This window comes from Lethenteron reissneri, chromosome 23 (genome assembly GCF_015708825.2).
Source record: "Lethenteron reissneri isolate LAM-NWPU_2019-01 chromosome 23, ASM1570882v1, whole genome shotgun sequence".
Lineage (NCBI taxonomy): Eukaryota > Metazoa > Chordata > Hyperoartia > Petromyzontiformes > Petromyzontidae > Lethenteron > Lethenteron reissneri.
In genome coordinates this window covers 15,346,351-15,370,773 of record NC_083801.1, presented here as the reverse complement: position 1 = coordinate 15,370,773, position 24,423 = coordinate 15,346,351, and the positions used below count along the sequence as shown (strand labels likewise).

Genomic DNA, 24,423 nt, shown 5'->3' with positions numbered 1-24,423 from the left:
CAAAAGTGTGCCCGCATGTGAGTGTGGCTGTTGTGGAGCGCAAGTGCAGCGGGTTTTAGCGCGCCGCGCTACAGAACTCGGAAACCACCGGGGTTCCATTCCCCGCTCACGGTCAGTGCCAGTGACGATTATCTGAACCGATGCTTTGGCCTCCCCGAGTTCGACTCAGCCTCAAATGAGTACTTGGTGCGGTGTGGAAACATCGCTACTCGGGAGACAAAAGCGATCGGGCGTGGTGCTGGTCACCCACCCCGTCGTGTGCCGTGTCGGCCTTCATAGGTGCTCGCTAACAGCACTTGCCCCGACAGTCTGTTAAGGCTATATGGGTGAAATTTGTCTTATATTGTGGTTGTGTCCTTCGAGTACGATCTGCGCTTACGGACAACATCAGCGGCGGCAGCGGTATTTGAACGGTCAACGCGCTGCGTTACGAACCCGGCGATCCGAATTCGACTTTCGCTCACTGCCAACACTAGCGACGATTATCTGAACCGGTCCTGGGCAACTCCTAGGTCGGAGGGGCAGAGTCATTACACACACACACGGTGATAGTGCGCTTTAAAAGCACGGTGTTAAACACGGGGTAGGCGAGGTGACTTGGACACGGCAATTGGCCGCCAGCCGTCTCCAGCTAAACAGGGGAATCTCAAACTGTGGCTGTGGTGATGCCACGTGACACAGCGAGAGGGAGAAGGGGGCAACCATAGTCATCTATGCCTCGAGTTTCTTGGCTGGCTGCTGGCTGGGCTCCTCTCTACCCCAGCAATAACGGTTCATAGCGCAGCGCTCGAACCGCTGCACTGTCGCTACCCACGACGAGATGACCACACACACGCACACACAGCTCGAATAACTCAACCTGGACCTCCTATTACTTCACGAGGGCCGGCTACGTGCTAATTAATTATATAAGTTTGGCGATAAGAGAGTAAAGTGTCGGCTCGAATGAGCTTCCCGCTGCGCGCACTTCAAACTGATGAACTTCTCGCGCGCTGCCCACGCGGGGCACCCTCTCGCCACTCTCTCTCACCTCTTCACATCTCACCTCTTCACCACCCCGCAGTCTACACCTGCACGGCCGCAGATGCATCGTCGTAGCGCACACGCGCGTCGTTCCTTGAAGACGACACGGCGGACCGCCGAAGAGCCGAGTCTGGGCCCGAGCAGTCCCCACCGTTAATTCGCGCCACTTATTCGTCGACGGCTGCTTTGTCCACATCTGAGTGAGTAGTTGCGCGATCATGAAATTAAACGGCGTTCTTTTTTTTTCTTTTGGAGGAGTGTTACGACCAACCACGATTCGCAAACGTTTCGCGCGAAGAAAGAAAAATGCGTCGCGACAAATCGCGGAGCAGTTTTGATACCTAGTAGAGGTCCATACTCTTAGTTCTTTCGGTAAAGTCACGTAGATAAAAAATGAAATTAAAATTAATAAAAAATAAAAACAATAATTTTAATTTCATTTTTTACCTACGTGACTTTACCGAAAGAACTAAGAGTATGAATCCTTGCAGTCACGAAAGCTTCAAATCTAGGACCTAGTAGAGGTGTTTTTTTTTGGGGGGGGGAGGGTTAGATCGCGTAAATATATAAATGTGTCGTTTAACCCGCCACCACCCGACACAGCCAGTTACCAAGGTTTGTCACGTAACCAGAACATGCCAATTGATGCTGAATGGTCGACGCGCGTCTCTCCAGCGGCTGCCGCCCCAACAGCCTCGCAACTCGGTTGCAGTCTCGACATCCTCACACGAGCGATTCGGTTGCATGCAACCAAGTCGCGCAACGAATCGCCCAGGTGCTGGACGCAGCGACGCCGCGTTTCTCAAGCCCCCAGCCCTTGAATTGCGACTCCCTCCACAGGTGCGTGCACCTGTGTGGTGCAACGGATAGCAGCAGCAGCAGCAGCACGCTGGAGTTGCAATGCACAGGTCGTCGGTACGATTCCATCTCGGCAGTTGAAACAATGCTGCAAGTTTCTTACATCGCCCCGACTCTGCCTTCCCAGCAGCGTAAGAGGCCGCCCATAAATGACGTCACGCAATTTTGGACGATTTTTACCCCCCCCCTTTCGTCACACGGCGTCACAAAAAGTCAGACCCCCCCTCAAATATGACGTCACAAAGCTCTGCCCCCCCCCCAAAATAAAACATACTTAAAATCGATTCAAACTATTGTCATTGTAGTGCGTATTTAATGTGGCGCTGCACTCTGATGTTGTAGGAGAAAACATTTACTAAAAAGTATAATTAAGTAGAACGTGTTGCCTATATTTATTTAAAGTTGCGCATTTTGATGTGACGTCACATTTCTCAACCCCCCCCCCCTCGTCACACATCGTCACAAATGTCTGACCCCCCCCCCCCACCAGGTGCGTGACGTCATTTATGGACGGCCCCTAAACAGTCAGCCGACCGGCAGGCCCGCGTGTGTTCAGGTGCACTACTCCCACCTCTTCCAAGATATTTGGCCAGCGTGGAAGAGTAGGCCGAAATGATCTGCTGCAGGGGTGCTCTCCAAAGCTCCGTCTAGTGGAGGCCTTTCCAGCAGCAGCGGCTTGAGCCAGCAATTGCAGGGCTCCACCTTTACCTGTACTCGTCGCACTCTCAGCAATTACACGCGAGCGCGTTTTGCACGCGCAGTCGTAATTGCCTCCTCTCGCGAAAGGAAATCGTTTTTAGATGATCGTGTAAGTATAGTTTCCAAATCTTAGTGGTTTTCAATTGAGTTCGTTATTTCTTTTCATTTCATTTTCCCGCGGAATTCATCACTTCTCTTCCACATTACGCGGTCTAATGACGTGGGTGCGATAAATTATTCAGCTCTCCTCCAAGCCGCGGAAACACAGACGATCTCAGCGAACCCAATAGAAGAAACCCGCTCCAGTCCTGCGTCCGTATGGTGTTCAACACAACGATGGTGGTGGTTGTGGTGGCGATCAGTCCACGTGGAGATCGACACGGAGGTCCACAACCCCCCACCCACCCAGCTGCAGCCAATGGGACAATGCGCTTCGTGCGCTCTGAACGGAGCAGGCAGTAATGTGAACCGCGACGTCGAGTTTCCCCATTTGCTGTTTAGGGTTTCCCAACAAATCCAAATCCTCGCCAACCTCCGCACTGCGTATCTACACTTGCACCAGTCTCCTGCCGTCGCGTCGTCAACACGCTGCACGCGCCCGATAATTGACAAACGCGTTCCAAGTGACGCAGAGAGCGCTCGGTTTGAATTAAAAGACAGATCCCGTGCACGCGCGTTACAAACCTGATGAGCACGGTTGGCTACGTACGATGCGAAATAAATTCAACATACATCCATGTGGGTGCGTATGTCTGTTCCACCTGACGGTCGAGAGCTCTGACTCAAATGAAGAGATACCGCACGCGCCTGTGTGCGTGTGTGCGTCCCGTGTTCCAATGTTCCGGGCCGCTGTGATTACGCAACACCTGTGACCCGGCACCGTGGGAGTGATGATTGGTGGATCACACGAATGTTTTGAAACTCCCTTCCCGTGGGCGTTCAGTCGCCTGCCATATCCCAGCTTGCCAGAAGAAGCCGTCAAATCAACACGTCTGTGTTGAGACAGCGCGTGGTTTCTCCGCGTGCTCCAAATTTCTCCCACATATACACGCGAATTGGTCGATAATACCTTAACAGATAGAGGACCGCAGAGCTTGCGGGCCGGGGGGGGGGACGATTTGGATCCGGCTCACCACCTTGCTGCCTCCCCGCTTGTCCGTGGGTCCTCCTCGCGTCTCCGAGTCTCCATCCTCGAGAGTGAGCGAATACTGTGTAGCGCGCTACAAGTTGAGTCCGTCGTGAATTTCAATCCGCATTTGCCGATCTTCAGACGCGTGCAGCGCCCACCAGATGAGTTTGGTGGACGCGGAAAGCCACACGGGTGCGATGTCGCCTCGGCACCGTGGGCTGGGCGCCTCGGACGTTGCCGGAAACGGCGGCTGCGGCGGTGTGAAGCGTAAGAACGAGTCCGTGACATATCGAGGGATAGAGATTGTGATTTTAATAAACACAATAGACAGGAAGGACAAGTTCAAAGGGCTCGCATAATGCACATGCATAATGTACGTTGACTCAGTAATCCCCCCCCCCCCCACATTGTGCAAGAGCGCAGAAGCGTGGTCACCACATCTACGCCTCTATATGAGGAACGAAACAGGTGGACTTCTCCACAAATCTGGCTGTCGTCTGATGAAGCTGGTTGTAATTACTGGCGAAACGTCGTACTCAGATTGTAAATGTTGTGGCTTGGCTCTCCAACACACCGGTGTGCTGTACTAGTGACGAATTGGCCACGTTCTGTTTACGTGACAACCCTCACTAGTTGGCTGTGTCGGGTGGTGGCGGATTTTAACGACACATTTATATTTACGCGATCTAATAAAAAACGTTATTATGGAGAGATGGTGATGCTGTTGATGGCTAGCGCGCTGCGCTGTTAACCCCGGCGACACGAGGTCTGTGAGCGAGCCCGGCTAACAACACAGTGTGGGGGAGTTAAACCTGAACCGGTCAACCCAATCATCAAACCGCACCGACCGGCGTGGTGAAGTATGGGCGAACCACTTATGTGACAAGGCACGTGGCGGAGAGGGCCTTAATCCATCCAGCAGTTGATTCACAAACGGGCTGTACATGATCATTGTCGGTCCACGTTTGCATGTGCCACGAAGAAGGGCCGTTACTTGAAACGTCGCCGATGATATATATACATTGCAATGCTAAGGCAGTGTTATTGACGGGCAATGTTGAGTTTCACGTTAGCCGAGTGCGTTCAGCGTCGCGCGCGTGGGAACGGGCCAACACCTTCGTGTGCGCGTCGCGAACGAGATGGGGATGATGATGATGATGTTGTTTACACGTGAGACGAGGGACATCGCGTCTCTGTCGCGACACTAGCGCCCCCCCCCCCCCACTCGCCCTCGAGGAACCACGTGACACGTGTTGGATTCTCCACATTATAAGACGTCTTATAAATCCGGTATTTGTGCGAGCAGATATCTATTTTGTTGTTTTACTATTCATTTTGATTTTACTTTCCGGAGCGTCTTATAATCCAGAGAATACGGTAACATAAAACACATTCCTGCGGAGGGAGCTGGTAGGAACGTTGGGTTGCTCGGTCAATGGCCAGGGTCAACGGCGGCATGGTGTATTCCGCAAATATGCCCGACTGTGAGGGCGGGCACAAGCCGGCGTGCGTAGGTTAAACGTTGCGTTTTATAAGGGCACCACGGGGTGACCAGCCCCTCTCCACCCAGCACCACCCCTCCCACCCCCCACCCAGCCCCACCCTCCCCACTCAGCCCCTCCCCACCCTCCTCTCCCCACCCAGCCCCTCCCCACCCTCCCCTCTCCGCCCAGCCCCACCCCTCCCATTTTTGGATTCACGACGGACGTACGGACACAATACTCCCCTGTGGGCTGTTGCAACAAGGACGTTCCTACCAGTACAAGACGCCTTCCCACCTACGCTCTGCTGCTCGTGGTGGGGTAAAGCGTGGCTATACAAACGACGACCGCCAGCACCCGCGTGGCCACGGTGGCGGAAAGACTGAGCTCTCGCTGAATGTGGATGCTCACTTGTAGTGAGACGGCGTAAGATAACAGAGCCCTTCTTGTCGAAAGCCTGAATTCCACTTTCACTCGATGTGAGGTCGCTTCTTCTCCTCTGCTGGTCCTATAGACTGCACCCCCCCACCCCATCCTCGTTCCCTGCCCATCCACGATCTCGGGATATCTGCGTCTTTTCAAGTCCAGACGAAAGACATCTTCTCTTCTCACCTGCCCGTGACTGACGGTCTCGTCTCTCAGTAGGAATACAGTATACGCATACGTGGCACGCGTTCTCGGCGATGCTTTGTACAGCGTGTTTCAGATGCTTCGGTAAAGTCACGTGGATAGAAAGTTAGTAGATCACGACGTTGCTGACGTCAGCAATTCTCCTGCTCTGTTTGTAACACCTGATGACGGTTGCTTGTGTTGCGCTCGAAACGTCGTGATTCATTAATTTTCTACCTACGCGACTTTACCGAAAGAACCAAAGAGTATGGATTGCTGCAGTCACGAAAGCTTCAAATCAAGATTGTTCAGATGTTGTTGCGTTTAGATGCTCTGCGATGTACACATTGTATTGTATATAACAACCTCAGTGGAATTTTCCAATCTAGAGTTTGTCATTTTCTTGCAGTTTGATTTCAGCAGTCATAAAAAAAACAATGTAGACCTGTATTGTTTGATACATCTGGATGTCTCCAATGGCCATTTTGTTACAATCTCTCAGGGATAAGAGACGTCTTGTGCTTTTATATTTGGGAGAAAAACCCCCGAAAATAACGTCTCTATTAGGTGAAATAATGTCTATATTTTCTGTGTACGCACACAAAAATCCACACACAACAACTACATTCTAAACATACATCACGAAACGTGTTTGCGCTCAACCTGCTCTCCACCGTCTGATGTCATTATCACAAATGCAGTTGTAAAAAAAACACACGCGTTTCATTATTTACATCCCACTGCTTTTATTTGAAAAATAATTCAAAGTGGAATACCCCCCCAAAGGATGGCGATAGAAAGGGGTTCTTGCTGGGCTAAGAGTCAAGTCCTCCTGAACCTCCTTGCTTTGCGTCAATAAGAGATCCATTCCGAAATCTGAACTTGTATGTATGTATGTTGAACCGCTTTCGCAAGTAAGGATAACAAACTTCATGCCGATCGTGAAGAGCCGCGCTACCGATGTGCCCGAAGGAAAACATTTGGAATCAGTGCATGTCACCAGCTACGACGCGGATTCGAGATGTAGATACATTTCCTAAATGAATTGGAACAATAGCTGAAATGTAATTTTATACTAAGGCTTTCACGACCACAATTATGATTCATAATTGGTTTCTTTTGAGTTAGGTTCGTGCCAAAAAAGTGTCTTTCGTAAAAGCTTCCTCCACCTGGCACCGCCGATTAATAAAAGCGTCACGCGATTTAAACGTGCCAAAATGTAGTACTGATTCAGCACAACGGTGAGTTGGAGAGTGATCTCACCGCGTTTAAATCAGTCGATGACGCCGGATGGAATCTCCAGCGAAACGTCGTAACCCCCCCCCCCCCACCTGAATCAGCTGAAAGTGACTCAAAATCAGCGTGAAAAGACGCGCCCTGGGAATCACACCGAGTCACGAAGAGGAACAATGCTTGGGATCGAGGAGAGAACACAATTCATAGCCGTCGTCCTGCCTGGTAAGGAACATACAATGAGCAAAAACAAAACTCGACACGTTCGTCAATAACACTGCGATGTTTGGGGAAATCATCCTTCTTCACAGCACACAATGAAGACCTTGCCATTGGCCAAAGCGTCGCCTTGCACACGCGTGTATATTTGTTGTTGTTTGAAGCAAGTGTTGTTGACAAGTGTGTTGAGGTGTTGTTGTTGTTGTGTTTACCGTGCTCGTGCCCCAACTGTCAACACAGCAGCAGCGTCGCCAAATCGTTTGTTGAGTACGGAGAGTTGGTGGCCGTGGCAATGCTTATGGTCGTGATATTTCTTCAATTACTGCTGATGCGGCTGCTGCAGCTGCTGCTGATGATAAGAGTACTCGTGGTGATGGTTACACACGTGTGTGCATTACACGTATACACGTGTGACGTGAAACGACGAGATGCGTTCACGATCAGCAACGAGTTTGTGGCATCGCAGGGCCGTGAGCGATTGGTGACGGCGTTTGAGAGGCATTTTATCCAGCAGCGGATAGAACATAGCTGATGCTGATGATGATGATAGTGGTGTCATGCTGCTGCTCACGGTGCTTTGACGTCGACGATGAAGAGAGTGGCACGGAGAGAGGGGTGCAGAGAGCGAGAGTGGGCAGAGGTAGAGAGTGCATAATCACTCTTTGGCACAGCTCCCTGTACGGACATTTAAAAGTGGAATACCATCGATTCACCATTACAAGGATACTGAGCGACTGGGGGGTCACGCGAGTGGGTGGGGGCGACAGGGGGGCGGGGGTTAGCGGAGGGGGGGGGGCGAGTTACCGTATTCTCACGATTACAAGATGTCAAAAAAACCTTGTCGAAATCTGGCCATACGCATACCGTGTTATAAGACGCACACCCAACGAAGAATACTGCATGGACAGGGAGGGAATTGATACGAAGCGTCGTTTACACGCGAGCGCCAATGTCTACACATGTGCGGTCATTGTGTCAATCCTTTCATACGCCGTGCGGGTTGTGTGGAATTATCTGGCCATACTTTAACCACGCTGGTCAGAGTGAGGGATAGAGAGCATAGCAGTACAGTACAACAGTTTTGGTTGGCGTGGTGATTCACCATTCAGACACTATCCAGGCGCAACCTCGTTCAGCTTGCGAGATCTCACCGGGATCGGACGCATCTCCACGTGCTCGGATCAATACGCGCGTTTTTATTCACGATCGTAAAATAATAGACAACGGCCGTGCTTCACATCCACAAATAACAACAGCAGCTGCAGCGGCTGTATGAGCGGTCAAACAAACTCTGGACATGTTTCAACATTTGCCAGCCTCGTCAGCGGGTGTGGCCCGTGAAACGTTTGATCTAGAAGGCCGGGAAGGCCGATGCTATTTTTGATGTGTACGTGGCGATAAAGACGCTTGTTTGTTCCCCATATTTAGTTTGTCAGTCTGATCTTTCTTGTTGAATTGCGCATACCGATTGACAGCATTGATAAAACATTGAAACCTTCGTCGAGTGCGAATCTTGAGTCACGACCGCTCGCTCGTTATTTACTTTCAGGGTGGGCGAGGGAGTCCCGACACCCCGCGTCTTAGAAGCTACCGAACAAAAAGACACCGGGTATGGGGGACCTCTCGTCCACCCTGCAGAATATCCTGCCGCAGCAGCGATCTTCCATCTCACTTAAAAGTCCACAAACACCAGCACCATCACTGGGGGTGCTGGCAGCGCGATCTGTGTTTGAAGAAAACCTCACGCTGCGTAAGGGGTGTGGGGACTGTCTTTTTAAAAAGCGAGGTTTGGGTTGAAGAGTCGACGAGAGAGAGAGAGCGCGAGAGAGTGGAGGAGAGAGACGAGGTGAGTGAGAGAAGAAGAGGAGGAGGAGGAGGGATAAGAGAGGAGACGGCATCACGCGTTGTTCTTCGAGGGTTGTAGACGAGGCAGGAGCGAAGTGAACAATTTAATGCGGACCCCCCGCTGGCTCCATCCCCTCCTCGGCCGATAACGCGACGGATCGGGTAGTGGTCTCCTGTAATCGCATCTAATCCATCACTTCCCGCCTCGGGGATGGGGTGGCGAAAGGAGGCATGGGGAGCGAGGGGGTGGAGGGGGGCGGAGGGAGGAGGCGAGCTATGATCTCCTGTAGCATTGAGTGCTGCACGGAGGAAAATCGACTGCAGTGGATGGGTGGGGGGTGGTGGTGGTGGCTGCAGTTGGGTAATGAGTGGCGGTGTTGGATTTGAAGTCGGAGGCGGTGATGGTGAATCATCGTCAGAAGCATCGTCATCAGTAAGGATCAATCCACTGCTGGATGAATGCCTCCCAAACCGTCGCCGTCTCTCACGATCTAGCGACCGTCGAAATCCACATTGAGCGTCTGCACCCAGCTGAAGTTCCAGGCGAGACGCACACACGCGGGGGATGCACACGTGACATTGTGCGTATGCAAAACAATTCATCGGCATCTTCCTGAAGACGTGCATTGTGGTCCTCCGTGAAGCACACAAAGGCTGAGTGATTATTACACATCCGTGTGTCAAACTCGTGGTATTCCAGCCAGCACTATTATTCTATGACGACGGTGGAGGGCTTTTTTTCTCTCTCGTAATTTACAAATGTGATGCAGCTGAATGCTGCCGTAGCAGTAGTGGTAAGTCTATTTGTTTTTCAGGAAAGCTCCAGGAGAGCTCAAGAGTATATATATATATATTTTTAGCAAAGAGATGTTTGGTTAGGTCCTGTTTTACATCAGCTAAATATTCCATGTGCCCAAACCAAATATGTAACTTCATGGCACCACCCGAAATGCAACAACTTTAAATCATCGATAAGAATACAATAGCGTCGCGTAATTAGCACGTTATCACCTCCACCAATTGTATCGGCCGTGTACGCTACACGAACGGGCAGGCCTGAATGTTTCCTCTACCACACTTTTTTTTCTTCCGAACTCTGCCGTGGCCCACGAACCAAGTCGAGGGATTTGGTTCGTACGGAAGGCACGCGGAGTGAGCGCTGAAAAAACCCACCGTGGTGACACTCAATGGTCCGTTTTGCAAACGCGTCGCTTTACGAACCCACTTTCTGTACTGCCAACTGCTTGACCGGCTTGCAAACCCAGTGGGTATTGGAGTTGATGCGCACCCGTGTTACCCCAGTGGGTTTCGCATTTAAAATGCATTTAGGGGGAGTCCTGCTTGTTCATATTCTTAGGTTTTTCGGTAAAGTCACGTAGGTAAAAAAATTAAATTTAAATTAATAAAAGTAAAATAAAATAAAAATCACGACGTTTCGGAGGCAACACAAGCTCCCGTCTTCAGGTGGAACCGTCAGAGCACGATTGCTGTATCAAGTGCTCGTCTCGTGTCAACTACAATCCTGAGCCACTGGTGGACATCTCACATTCATTATCGTGGCGGAAAGTCCTTCCATAAGACACACGACGTGACCCTCCAACCCCCTTTGACTCCTACGTGCGGGATGAAAAGTGGCGCGCGCCTAACCCGAAACCGTGGCCGGACCTCTCCACGTGCAGATGGTGGTGGCCGGGTGTTCACGCGCGCGCCCAGGGGCGTCTCATTCAAGCAGAGTCTGATCCCTACCAGGGTGGAGATTACACAGCAGGGATACCCCCAAATCCCCATACGCCTCCACCCCCACCCCCCCACCCCGGCCCCACCTGCACGCACGGACCCCTCGGTTCCTTCCTCCACCCCCCAAGTCCTCCTGACCGCGAGTGGCAAGTCGACAACTAGATTTGCAGCTTTCGTGACTGCAATGATTCATACTCTTAGGTTTTTCGGTAAAGTCCCGTAGGTGAAAACTAAATAAATCTGGCTGTGACGGTCCCACCTGATGACGGAGACTTGTGTTGCCTCCGAAACGTCGTGATTTTTTATTTTATTTCGATTGTTATTTCTAGTATTTTTTATTTAGTTTTTCCCTACGTGACTTTACCGAAAAACCTGAGAGTAAGTCGACAACTGCCACTCACGTGTTCTCTCCACCGGTGTCATCGCGCGAGGGCCTTTTGTGGTGTGCGAATGACGCAAATAACAAATTACGTATTTCGTTTATAAGCATGTATCATCATCATCGGCAGCCAGGGTCAATCCAATCCAATGCCGCACGAAGGTTTTCTCCCAGCAGCCGCAATCTCTCACCAAACTGGATGACCAATAACATCGCAGGATCGTAAGAGACGGCGACGGCTTGGGGGAGGGGGAGACCTTAATCCAGCAGTGGATAGATCATGTATGACGATGAAATAAAAATAATATTATCAGCAGCAGAGAGCAAAAACTAAAATTACCGTCCTCTAAGGCACGACCATCCCGAAATAAAGGTCCCGAGATAATTGCATGACATCACCATCATCATTATCGCTGCGAGGTGCTCACGGCTATGCTTTGTGCTGTAATTGAACGTCGCGTGAGACACGTGGCGAAGAGATCCCCGTAATTAATTCACAGTCGCCGCTCACCCTCCTCCTCCTCCTCCACCCTCCTCGCGGCTGCAATGAAACCCCGACGGCCACAACTCCGCGTTACGACCCCGTGCGCCCGGCTGCTGTTGCGCGCCGCGCAACGAACGAAGATTTACACGGTTGGGTGTGGGGGGGCCTTCTTTATAGAAATTGCTAACGAGAGGTACAATCGCCATTCGCCGTGTCGCCGATCACGCAAATGTGCCCCCCCCCCCATGTAGAAGAAGTGGCTATTGGGGCAAAGGGGGGCTGTTTTAACGAGCACCCATCATGAAGGCTGGCACAGAAGAACAGGAAAAAAAGACGAGGGGGGATTTCAGTGGCCAAGCCCCCACGCACGGTCGCCTTTGTCTCCCCCGGTGCTGATGTTTACATGCGGACCATGAATGAATGCGGACACGTGCAAAGGAGGTTGTATTATCGGCGCCCCTCCCCCCCTCTCCCCATCGCGCCTCTGTCTTTAATCACGGAGATAGTGGGGGGGGGGGGGGGGGCAATCAGTGCTGATGCGATCGCTTTGGCGGGCTCAAGGGAACGAGTGCGAGACTTCGCGTCTTGCCACACTCGCGGTGCGGTCTCCCCCGTGGATGGACTCGTCCACCGACGTGGCAATGTGGAATTTCCACCCGCACGTCACGGCGATACTGCTTGTTGTTGTTGTTGTTTGTTTGTTTATTTTTGGGTCAGCAAACGTGAGCTGAGCACCGCCACCCAACGCTCGTTCGGGGCAAGCAAGCACCTGAGCTGGACTTGTAGCTGACGCGAGACGCGGCCTCCCTCTCGTCGCCCCCATGGGGCCGTGATCCAGCCACTGCTGGATGAAGGAAGGCCTTCCCAACGCGGCGTCGCGCCTCTCTGCGCGTGGTCGGACTTCTTTCGCAGCCTACGGAGCCGACCGTGCTCGTGGGAGGCGCTGCGACGAGCTCGCCGCTCCAGCTGCGATCGCCTCTCGTGTGTGTGCTCCCTCCTTCGGTTGCCATTCTGTCACCAGTCTCTCCCATCGGCCATCAACCACCATCACCCCCCCTCCTCCCTTCTAGCGTTGTGCCCCTGTCTAAAACAGCCGACTCTGTTAAGAATCAATATAAGTGGAGCGCATCTGAAAACTCACGTGTTAGATTGAAAACGAATGTCTTGAGAACTGCATTTGCGTGTTTAGTTTGTTGTCGTTCCCCCCGCACCTCCTATTAGCACGGTTGGCTACGTACGGTTCGAATGAAGTTCAACACACATATGGCAATACATAGGGACATCTGAATATGAGCTCTAAGCATCCTCCACAACACCGCACCTTTCACTTACCAGCCGCGACTCCCAGTGTCTTCCCCACGTGTGTCCCGAGTTGAATGACTCGCTCGCGACGAAAGAGGCCATCTCCGAGTGACCGATGAAGCTACGTGCGCCGCGAAAGAGGTGGTGGTTTTTTTGTCGTGCGGTTTGAGGAGCGACGCAAAAACAATCTCCCGGGATAGAGCCTTGCAAATACTGACGGACCGAAGGCGTCGCATATGAATGTGACCATGTCAAAATAAATAGCGCAGATTCATCAAGGTCACGCATTGCTTTATGCGCCAGTTCGCCGACTTTGAGATGAACACTCGCGCTTGTAATGCGCAACAGATAGAGCAGCCGTCCGCTGCTTAAATAAAACGTCTATTTTTACAGACCTGTGTCAATCCACTGCTGGACAGAGGCCTCCCTTAACCCCGTGTCGGTCCGTACTTCAACACGCCTTTCAGTTCGGGGATAGGGGGGCGGCAGAGAGGACCCGTTCGGATGTCACTTGCCACAGATGTCAGCTGTGGCCGGGAATTGAACTCACGTGGCCGAATTCATTATTGTGGAAATCCCGTCCAAATGGGCCGACGATCGTTGCAGAGAGACAACAGCAGCGGATTCGGAGTCGTCAGGTCTGTCGCCGACGTCACACGGCATCGCTCCGGGACTGCTCAATCAAAGCGCTGCGCGGTCATTGCATTCAAACGCTCACAGTCGCCAATGGAATTTGTCTGTGAGGGGGAGGGGGGGGGGGGTGACGAGACGAACCCACAAGACGAAATAAAACAAGGAGCTGCGGGGTTGGCGGCAGCGAGCAGGGCACAGTTCCAGACGGGCGACTCACGACAAAGTGTGGCAACCCCGGCGTGGAGCGACGGCGCAGTGGCTAAGGTAGGTGCAGAGGTGAAATCCCGGATATGCAAATTCTTTTGTCAAGGCGCTCTTCCCCCTCCAACCCAGCTTAAATATAAGCTCCAAGCCTGGTGGTGTTTCATTCAGACGCTGTCTTTCCGACAGACCTGCTCTTCACCTGAGGACGGCTGCTTGCGTTGTGGCCGAAACGTCGTGAGAATTATTTAATGTTTTATTTTTATTATTTTATTATTTCCCTTCTACGTGACTTTACCGAAAGAACCAAGAAGATGAATCCCGGGTCACGGCAAACATACATCAGTGGCGGCGCAGTGATATCCGCAACTGTTCTGAGCAACCCCCTTCACCAAGCCGCACTGACCAGCGTGCTGAAGTATGGTCAAAACTATTCCCATTACCGAAACGCGTGAGGATTTTTATTTTGAAATAAGGCGATAAGGGGGCTGGCTCTACGTGACATCACAATGACAGAAATTCCAACTTGATCAGGCCTGACGACGTTTCGGCCTCTCTGCTCTTAAGAAGGACCATTGCACCAAACGTCAGTATGCTTATATTGCTATGTCTCCGTGATAAGGCAGTGGTATACGATGAATGTATGTTGTCTGTTAGTGAGCTTTGGGAAACCGCTTTAAGCCAAGCGGAGTTGTCTTGAAGCTCTTCTCGTTTCCACCGAGACGCTGGGGCTCACAACGTCATCGCTGGCACGGGAACGAAGCACGTGGCAATGGAAACATACTTCTGGCTGGCGAGCTACAATCTATGTACTGACTGATGTGTATTTGTATTATGTATACCGGTGCAATATTACAATATCTATATTGTCCTAACCTCGGTCGTTACGAAACTCAAGCCCCGGGTCGCGATCCTTTATAGATAACCAACTAAAATGCGCCCCCACCCGCCCTGCCACTCCCCCATTGACCATGACCAATTCGCGAACAATTGAGTGCTCTTCCGTCACGTGTCAAGGCAGATCCGCATCGACAAAGGGCCACCGCGTATTCGTGGCGCTCTGATGGGAGCATCGGCGCTTTTCCCCTTTAAAAAAAAAGAAATCTGACGGAGAGGATGATGAGAATTCGAGCCCCCAAAAGATGAGAGTGTGGCACATTCAGCATTTACAGCCGCCCACGTCCATGACCCGCGAGCGTTACCTGCGTCTGGCCATCACAACTTGCGCTGGAGTTTACTGAGCCGTGCTGGTTCATATCGCTCGCCTCCCTTGATGGGAGACTTTTGCTCTTAACCGGGGACTCTAAAACCCGTGGCCAATCGCGACCGAGGGATGTCGATAGCTAATCGTATACTCCAACAAGGGGGCCGAGAGCGTTGACTTGTAGCACGAAAAAAAACAGTCGAGGCTACGGCGTAGTATAAAGAGACAAATCCGAAAATCAAAAACGTTCCAATTTGTGTCACCAACACATACCTGCCAACCCCTTATCAGTGCCCTACCTTATTACAGACCAATTCAGACGTTATTGGTCACCCCAGTGCCCTTAGAAATCTCAACGTTCATCCTACAAAGTCCCATCACAAGGGAGAAACACAAACAAATAGACAGCATTTGCCCCTATTGAAACGGCTGTACGCCGTATGGACCTGAAAACTCAAATTTCCCCGTACAAAAATACTGGGTAAAAACGTCTGGGTTGAGACGGTATGCCAACATTACAGCCGGGGAGACTGATTGGTTTCGCTCATAGGGCAGGGCCAGCCCAGTTCTAAATTCCCCTCCAAGCATCGGACTAAAGCCCATCCTAAATATAACACATGACACACCCCCCCCCCCCTCCGTGATCTGACCGAGCAAATCGCCTCCCGTGGAGTGTGACGCTGAAGCCGAGAGAAAGCGGTCGAGGGCCCAAACCAGTTAGTTCATCATCATGTCATCAGCAGCAGCCACGGTCAATACACTGCTGCACGAAGCCCTATTCACGGCCGTCGCCGCCACGAACGCGACCCTGCGATGTATAAATTCAGTAGGTTACCCGTACGACGTTGCCAGCAATGTGTACGCTACTCACATTGCGCAACGAATACATAGAGTATACCGTCACGGAGTGCTGTACATTGTATGCGAAGACACTTCGTTCCAAATCACTCGCTCGACGAGTGATCGTTCGTTGTTCTCGGCTGATGTATATATTAAAAAAATCTGGGCAAAGAGTGAGTTGGCATCGCGACCCAAACGTTCGATAATTAATTGAAAGGCAAAGTGAGCGGCGCACGAGGCATGCGCTGGAATTACATTCGGCGCAACATTCGACGTGAAATACATTTCAGAGCACAAACGCGATTTTCTTTCAACTGGGAATAAACATGCGCATTTGCTCCACTCGCTCGCTTCCATGCGCATCGGCTTTCCCACGTGGCGATGTGAAGCGATTTCAAAATATATCTCCTTAATTGCCACGGTAATTGAACCTTTTGCAACGGGCCAAAATGTAAACATCGCGCGCGTTAAAAGCACGCGCGCCGTCCGCCTAATTGTCGGAAAATGATTTCAATTGAAAGTCACACACGCAAAACACACACAGACTACAAAAAGGTCGCTTTTCAAAACAAAATATATTTACACAATATAAATAAACCTTACAAAGATTGTACATCAAACACTTTTACACATTCGCATTTCCAGTGCACAGTTATCATCGTCGAAGTCATTTGTTATTATTACTACTTGTACACATTTTTGTTTTAAATAAAACGCAACAAAACCCCCCAACAACGCAACGCGTCGTCGTAACGGGAAACCGATTAATTATCGTCGAACACGTCGAACACATCGAACAGACCCGCCGCGTTGTAAACTATTGTCCCTCCTCGCGAGTTGAAAATTGGACATTTGGACGACCCTCGCTCTCGTGCGATGAATGCCATTCGACTTTCCTCATTCTGCTCCTCCTCCTCCTTCTTCTTCTTGTCACTGAGCTGATTTCTCACGGCGAGGGAGCTGACCGGGCCTCCATGTCGCGGGGTTGGTGAGGCGAGACGGCTGGAAGGACTTCATCGGATGATGTGAGCCCCGGCGACTATCTTGAAGCCGCCTGACGACGATGATGACGATGACGTGCTCGCAAATGATTTACAAACGAACACAAGCAATAAGATGCTATTGCAAGGTGAGTGGAATACTCAAAATAAGGGGAGATGATCTTTAACAAACAACCCCCCCCCCCTCCATAATCTCCCTTTAGCCCTGAAAGTCATTCTATTGAAACTAAGCCGTGAAAGGTCGTACTTTCACAAGCTCCTAATGAGGACACGTTCACCAACGCCGGGAGACAATCGGCGCTCGCTTCGGCCGGGCGCTAACGAAGCGCCTGTGAAATCTGTGTCGGTGTCGCAGTGTCCGCGAAACTGGCCAGGCCGAAAGATCTCTTGACTCGCTCGCTCTTCACCGGATCTCCCCCCCCCCCTTCACAGCTCCGAACACACGAGACCGCCGCGAGAAAGCCACACGCCTCTTACTCTCGTCGCATTTTCACGGGCAGGAGCGAGATAGGCGTCAGAGGAAAAAGAGAGAAAGACACACACACAGGGGGGAAAGACAAGAAATGTGAAAACAGAGACATGGATAGATCGGGAACGATGTGAAGGGGAGGGGGGGAGGGACAGAGGAGAGACAGGGGAAGAGACGCAGAGACAGAGGGATGGAGGACAAGAGGGAGAGAGAGGGGGACGCAGACGCCCCCCCACCCCGGTCACGGCTGCACGCGTTCCCACGCGCCACGCACGCGCCGCCTGCGCCCCCCCCCCCCCGCGACTCTGTCGCTCTGCGAGCACGTGGCTCACGCGGAGTTAGCACGCGCGGACGACACCCGCTACGCGTCATGCTCCAACATCGTCGGCTCGGGCTTGTGAAGGTAAAGAGCGCCTTCCCCCTAGCCCCCCACCCTCTCTCTCTCTCCTACAACCCCTCACCCCCAGCGGACTGGCTCTGGGCACATCCCACCCCCCTTCTCCCTGTCCCCTCCCCGCGCCGCTGTCCGCTCTAATAGCTCATCATGTTCCATTAGAAGGCAATCAGTGTATATCCGCTGCTCGGCTCGCCTCAACCACACCACCGCCAACCAGCCCCCCCCCCCACCACCACTATACCACCACAACCCCCCGCCCCTCCCCTCACATCCACCCTCGCCCCCACCGTCCTCCTCCTCTCCGCGGACAGATTAGCTCTAAGCGATTGTGACAATCGCCATTATCTCGGCTCGCGAGCTGCCAAAACGCGCACCCCTCCGCAGATTTATAATGCGCCTTGCCCAGACAGCGAGAGAGGGGGGAGGGAGAGAGAGGGGGGAGAAGAGAAAACGACAGAAACAACCCCTCCAGCCCCCCCCCCTCCACGGCGACACGTTAAGGCTGCCCGCCCGCGTGTAAACGCGCGCGCACACTCGGGATGTGCCACACACACAGAATGTGGCACACACACAATGTGGTACACACAAAATGTGGTACACACACAATGTGACACACACACACAATGTGGTACACACACAATGTGACACACACACGGGATGTGGCACACACACGGGATGTGGCACACACACACACAATGTGGTACACACACAATGTGGCACACACAGAATGTGGTACACACAGAATGTGGCACACACACACAGAATGTGGTACACACAGAATGTGACACACACACACAATGTGGCGAACACACAGAATGTGGTACACACAGAATGTGGCACACACACACAGAATGTGACACACACACAGGGCCGTACATAGGGGGGTGCGGGGCCCGGGGCAAATTCCCTCTGCGTGGGCCTTCAAACTAAACCATCTGACACACCGTGACGTCGAAGCGCTATGGGGGGGGGGTCCTCAAAGCGCGGGGCCCGGGGCAGTCGCCCCAATTCACCGTACCATAGGGACGGCTTTGCACACACTACGGTAAAGTGTGGTACACACACATACGGTATATACATAATGTGGTGCACGCACACACACATACGGAGTGGTGCGCACACACTCACAGTGACATTACAAAGACCCCCCCCCCCCCCCGCATAGCCTTTTAACGCGCTGTTGGGTATAGTGCTACTTGCGAGCACCGATGAAGGCCGGCACGGCAAATGTGTGTGTGTGTGGGTGGCCAACACCACTCCCGGCCGCTCTACGTCTCCTCCCCAACGCTAATGTGTACACACCGCACCAGGTACTCATTGAAGGCAGACTTGACAAAAGGGAGGGCCCACCATGGCCAGTTCAAACGTGCGCCGCCGTTATTGGTCGTGAGCAGGAATCAAACTTGGGTCGGCGGGTTCGCAGCGCAGTGCGCTAACCACTGCATCACCGCTCCCCACACAACGATACAAAGTGATACACACGCACACACGTGCACTGTATTAACACTGCGACAAACATGCACACGTACACATTAATATACACATATACATACAAAGACATCCCACATGGCCTTTCATAGAAAAAAAAACGCGAGCACCTATCAAAGTGGCGCACGAGAGGGTGATATGTGGTCAGTACCACGCCCGGCCGCCTTTGTCTCCCTAGTGCTGATGTCTATACACCGCAGCCGACACACGACGAATGATTATTGATGAAGGCCGAGTCGAACCTTGAGTGACCAGGGTCCGCTTATGATACCATGAATGAACTAGGTTCAAGTGATACACGCGCACAGTCGCCCACACACTGCTACACGCATACGGAGTCTCACGCAGTGGCACAAAGATATACAGCACATACGAATATACATAAGGAGTCAATCACTTGTCGCACACAGTGACACGCAGCGACAACACACGCGTCACACGACAGAATAACAACACGCATGTCGCACGACAGAATAACAACACGCGAATGGATTCACGGTCGCCTTGTGCACGTCCTGCACTCGCCACTCGCCGGGTAGTTAGGAGTCAGCTGCGCCGTTGTACCGTGCGCCAAACGTCACCAACTGGTGTCAGTGCGACCGTCGCTCGGGACAAGAAGAGCACGGGGGAATTCTGAGCGACACCCGCTTCGCCCTCCAGAGTGGGGACGTCAATCCGCCGTGCAGCTGTGCGGCTGTTGCATCGACGGGCTTGAACCCCGAGTCGCCTGCGATGGCGACGAGCGAGTGCCCGTCGGAGGGCACCTTTTTTTTTTCAAAGGCCGGCACGGTGTCATCCGGGGAACGGTTTTGTCGGGCCCCAGCGCATGACCGCCCTCGTCTCGCCAAATGCCGGTGTGTTTTATGCGTGGCAACAGGCGCTCAATTAAGGCTGAAAATTGACCGCGTGGGAAGAGACAAGGACCCACTCACTGTAAGAAGATATTTTTTGCCACTGATGTCGACCATGGCCGGGAATCACACTCAGGCCGGCCAGGATGAGCGCACCGCCCCCGCGCAAGCGCACGCACAAAGGAAGGCACCCCCCTGCATGACACCGTGGCGATGGGGACGGGTGAGAGAGGTCGAGGGGCAGCCAGTGGAGGGGATGTCACCGATAAAAAAAAGCAAGACTCCCTCCAGCACGGAGGAAGCCAGGCCACGGTGAAAAATTAGGCCGCTCACAGCTTAATTAGCGCTAATTAAGCTCCACAAGAGAAAACAGTACAAGTCCTCTTCTGTCTGTGGGGGGTCCCCTCCTCCCCCCCCGCCCCGATCTCGCTAAACAAACCCCAAGATGCGCGTGCCGTGCTCTCACCACGCAGCCAAACTGTTCGCTATTTCACACCAACGAGTGGGGACTGGGGTAGCGGAATGGGGGGGGGGGGCTTGGAGGGCCTGGCTCGTTGTGGCTCATATCTCGGGTGGGGCGAGGTGGGGGGATGGAGAATGTTGTTGTTGTTTATCCAATCCTTACGTTCCCCCCTGTCTCCGAGAGATGTTATTCACTTATTCCGCGGTGCACACTGCGTAGCATCAGCACCGTCAGCAAACAAGTGCCATAAAAGAGCAACATCGGGGGGGGGGGGGAAACATTTCGCCCATTTACATCCACATTACACACGCGCCGCTCCCAGCATCCATTACATTTATGTAACCTACTAGCGGCGGACGAGTTTGCCAGCGCAATGCTGCGGCGGTGCGCAACCACGACGTGAAACACACACGTGTACACACACACACGTACACACACGTACACACGTACACACACGTACACACACACACACGCGTGCACACACACACGCGTACACACACACACGCGTACACACACACGCGTACACACACGTACACACGTACACACACGCGTATACACACACACACACGCATACACACGCGTACACACACACGCGTACACACACACGCGTACAAACACACACGTACACACACACACGCGTACACACACGCATACACACACACGCGTACACACACACATACACACGTACACACACACACGACGTGAAACACACACGCGTACACACACACACGCGTACACACACACATACGTACACACACACGCGTACACGCACACACACACGCGTACACACACACACACATGCATACACACACGTGCGGACACACACAAGCGTGGACTGACACGCGCGTACACGCGTAACCACACACGCGCGTACACACGCATCATACCTGTCAACCCCTTATCAGTGCCTACCTTATTACAGACCAATTCAGACCTTATTGGTCACCCCGTGCCCTTTATAAAACTCAACGTTCATCCTACAAAGTCCCATCACAAGGGAGAAACACAAACAAATAGACAAACACATTTTTTTTGCCCGTATTGAAACGGCTGTATGCCATATGGACCTGAAAACTCAATTTCCCTCTACAAGAATGGGTTGACAAGTATGAAACGTGCACGCGTGCGCGTACACGTTTACACTGCGTATGTTTTTTTTTGTGTGGGAAAGGCGCTTCGCAAAAATAAATATCGAGACGGTTGACAGCGACGATGACGACGGTGGTGGTGAACGGTGATGAATGTTGACGCAGTTGGTGATCATTAATAACAGCTGATGATTGCTACCGCAGCTGATGATGAGACTGCGGCCACAGCTGATGATGAGACTGCTGCCACAGCTGATGCTTCTGCTGCAGCTGAGGAGGATGATGATGTCTGCCGGAGATGATGTTGAGGATGCGATGAGCACTGCTGCATACGATGATCCATCCATCTCCGCTGACGACCAACGGCGATGGCGATTTATCACACGTCGCCGTCGAATTTTAAAGGACAATTTTCCAGCAGGTAAATTTCGGTCACGAAACCCGCCAAGGCTCCCCCCTTCCTGTGAAATGCCAGCGCTGTGAGTGTCCTGGGCGCGCGAGTTTGTGTGGCTATGGCTGTTGTCCACTTGTGCCTACGAGGCTAAAGCAGCCACCGCTTTTGCTGGTCCAAAGCTGCACCACAGAAAAGAAGAGAAAACCCTAAAAGGGGAAGTCTGTCCAATTACCCGCACAGCATTGTTGTTGTGACGTACTGACCCAGCCCTACTGGTCACTTGTGAAAAAGAGAGTTATAGCTCATTGGGTGTCTGCAGTATGAATAAATATTCTAATTCTGATCCACCCTCTTCTCTCCCTCTGTCTTGACTTCCCATCAAAGTTTCCCTGCTCACTGGGAGATTCGCTCCTTCTCTCTTCTCTGTGTCTGGAAGAGCCTTCCGCTTGCTGCCAATTACCCCGCACTGACTGCTGTCTAAATCTAAAGGTTGCTTTCTCTCCTTTGATGGGTTCGACTTGATTCTCGAACCTGCCCTTTAATGTGGCTTCCTCGCGTAGCGCACAACCTCTGCCGTGCTCACAGCGAGTGAATAATATACCCTGTCATGCCTGCACGCGGCGTTCACAGAGGTGTATGCTAATGCTGAAAAAAGGTACAAGGAGTACTTTGTACATCACTGTAAACGCAGCACACACATTTACACCGACGTGCCCCCCCCTCCTCCCCACCTCTTAAGTATCGATTACAAACAAAAGAAATATACACCAAGGCGCTTACGATCAAATATTGTGCTTGCCACTTCACGGAGGGTTTTTATTACCGATCTGTATCGCTATAAAAGTTTGAGTCTTATTGCTGGATGGCTCCCCTTCAGTCTCGACAATCCCTCATCTTCCAGTGGATATGTAAAGGTGGTGGAATTAAGGCAGCGGGTGTTTCGTTTGGTCGATCGTGCGCAGACCGGTTATTGCCCTCGTCTAACGACGACGAGAATCTGCGCCATCAAAGACACGCGACCCAGACACGGGGCCGATTTTCAAGCCAACCGTAGATTTCTTCTTAACACAATTAGCCATTGTGTTTGATGTTGAGTTTCTCTTTTAACGTTTAGAACGCACACTTGTCAAGCGCCAATTTAAACTTTCTCCCTTTCTTTTGCGTGTGGTGAAACTTTCTTGACGAAAAAAAAGTTGAATCGGCTCATCCGAAAACTATAATTGGGTTTAAATATGTACATCTTTTTTTAAAACTCATGAGCATTATAAATAAATAAATAAGATTCTTTCACACGTTACTTATGTGTCTTCTGTGATCACTTTGGCAGATGAGAGGGAGAGAGGGCGAGCACATGTTCGGGCTCTGCGAATGCATTCCGGCCGTAATGATACACCACACAGACCGAAGCTGAATACCATCAATCCCTTTGATCATATCTCAGTTTCGCAGTGTGAATGGAAACCGTTCTTCAAGAAGCCACATGCGATCATTTCCCTGTGGCCGATTAAAACAGAAAAATAAAAAAAACTTTAAACTGCCGTTCGAACGACGGTGAGGTCTCAACATAATGCAAGCTGCCTGCGTGAAAATAGCAGAAAAAAACCCTCACCGTGCGGGCAATGCGATCGCAAAACGTTCACCGCTAAAGTTTCGTAAGATCGTTCCTGTTAAACGCTCACTCACTACAAACGTTCCCTACAAATGTTCCAGCTACGTGGAGCTGCGCAGCATGGCTCAATCGGAAGTCCCGTTGGTTGGTCAGCGGGGGGCCGCCGGCGTCGAGTCCGACGTCGCTGGGAAGAGGGGGGCAGGCGGGCGGGTGGGGGGGGGGTGGGGGGAGTGGGCGGGTGTGGGGGCGGGGTGGCGAACTCATCCGTTGCCCAGCCTGGGTGCGGCGAACCCCTGCCGGGAGCCGGGTCCCCCGCTCGGCTGCTTGGCGTGGTTGGCGAGGGATGCGCCGCCCGCCCCCCGTGGTGGCGAGAGGGCGAACCTGGGCGGCGGGTAGCGGCCCGGCTCGTGGTCGGTGGGGGAGCCGTGCTGCGCGAGCACGTCGGCGCACTCCTGGCACCGCGCCTGGCGCGCGTACGTCATCGGCGTGCGGCCCAGCGCGTCGCGGGCGAGGACGTCGGCTCCGTACTGCGGGAGAGACACGCGGACCGGTGTGGGAGGGTTCATTACACGGGAGAGCCGAAGGCGTGCATCGCCAGGATGGGGGAATAAATTCACCAACACAATTCAGGGATTAGCACGGTTGGCTACAAGTGCAATATATATGAAATTCGCCACATTTTTCATGAACAATGCCGAAAGGGACTCTCTGCTCTGCTGAAGGAACATTGCCCGAAACACCAGCCTAATCTATGAGATGTAGGATTCCGCACGCCATGTCGGTCATG

The 24,423-nt window shown here is 52.3% G+C and overlaps 1 protein-coding gene and 1 long non-coding RNA gene across 4 annotated transcripts in view; one reads left to right on the top strand and one right to left on the bottom strand.

The window, feature by feature from the left end:
• On the top strand, positions 1-3,146 carry LOC133345778 (uncharacterized). Its single transcript, XR_009755483.1, has 3 exons — positions 1-111; positions 1,064-1,223; positions 2,372-3,146. It is a non-coding gene; the product is annotated as an uncharacterized LOC133345778 (long non-coding RNA).
• Positions 3,147-18,003: 14,857 nt separating this feature from the next.
• Positions 18,004-24,423, bottom strand: part of LOC133346082 (arf-GAP with GTPase, ANK repeat and PH domain-containing protein 1-like) — a 169,821-nt gene continuing 163,401 nt past the window's right edge. For all 3 annotated transcript variants that reach the window (XM_061557423.1, XM_061557421.1, XM_061557422.1), the window contains exon 18: positions 18,004-24,163. In XM_061557423.1, coding sequence (XP_061413407.1) covers positions 23,897-24,163 — 267 coding nt within the window. In that variant the 3' untranslated portion in view covers positions 18,004-23,896. The remainder of the gene's footprint in view (positions 24,164-24,423) is intronic.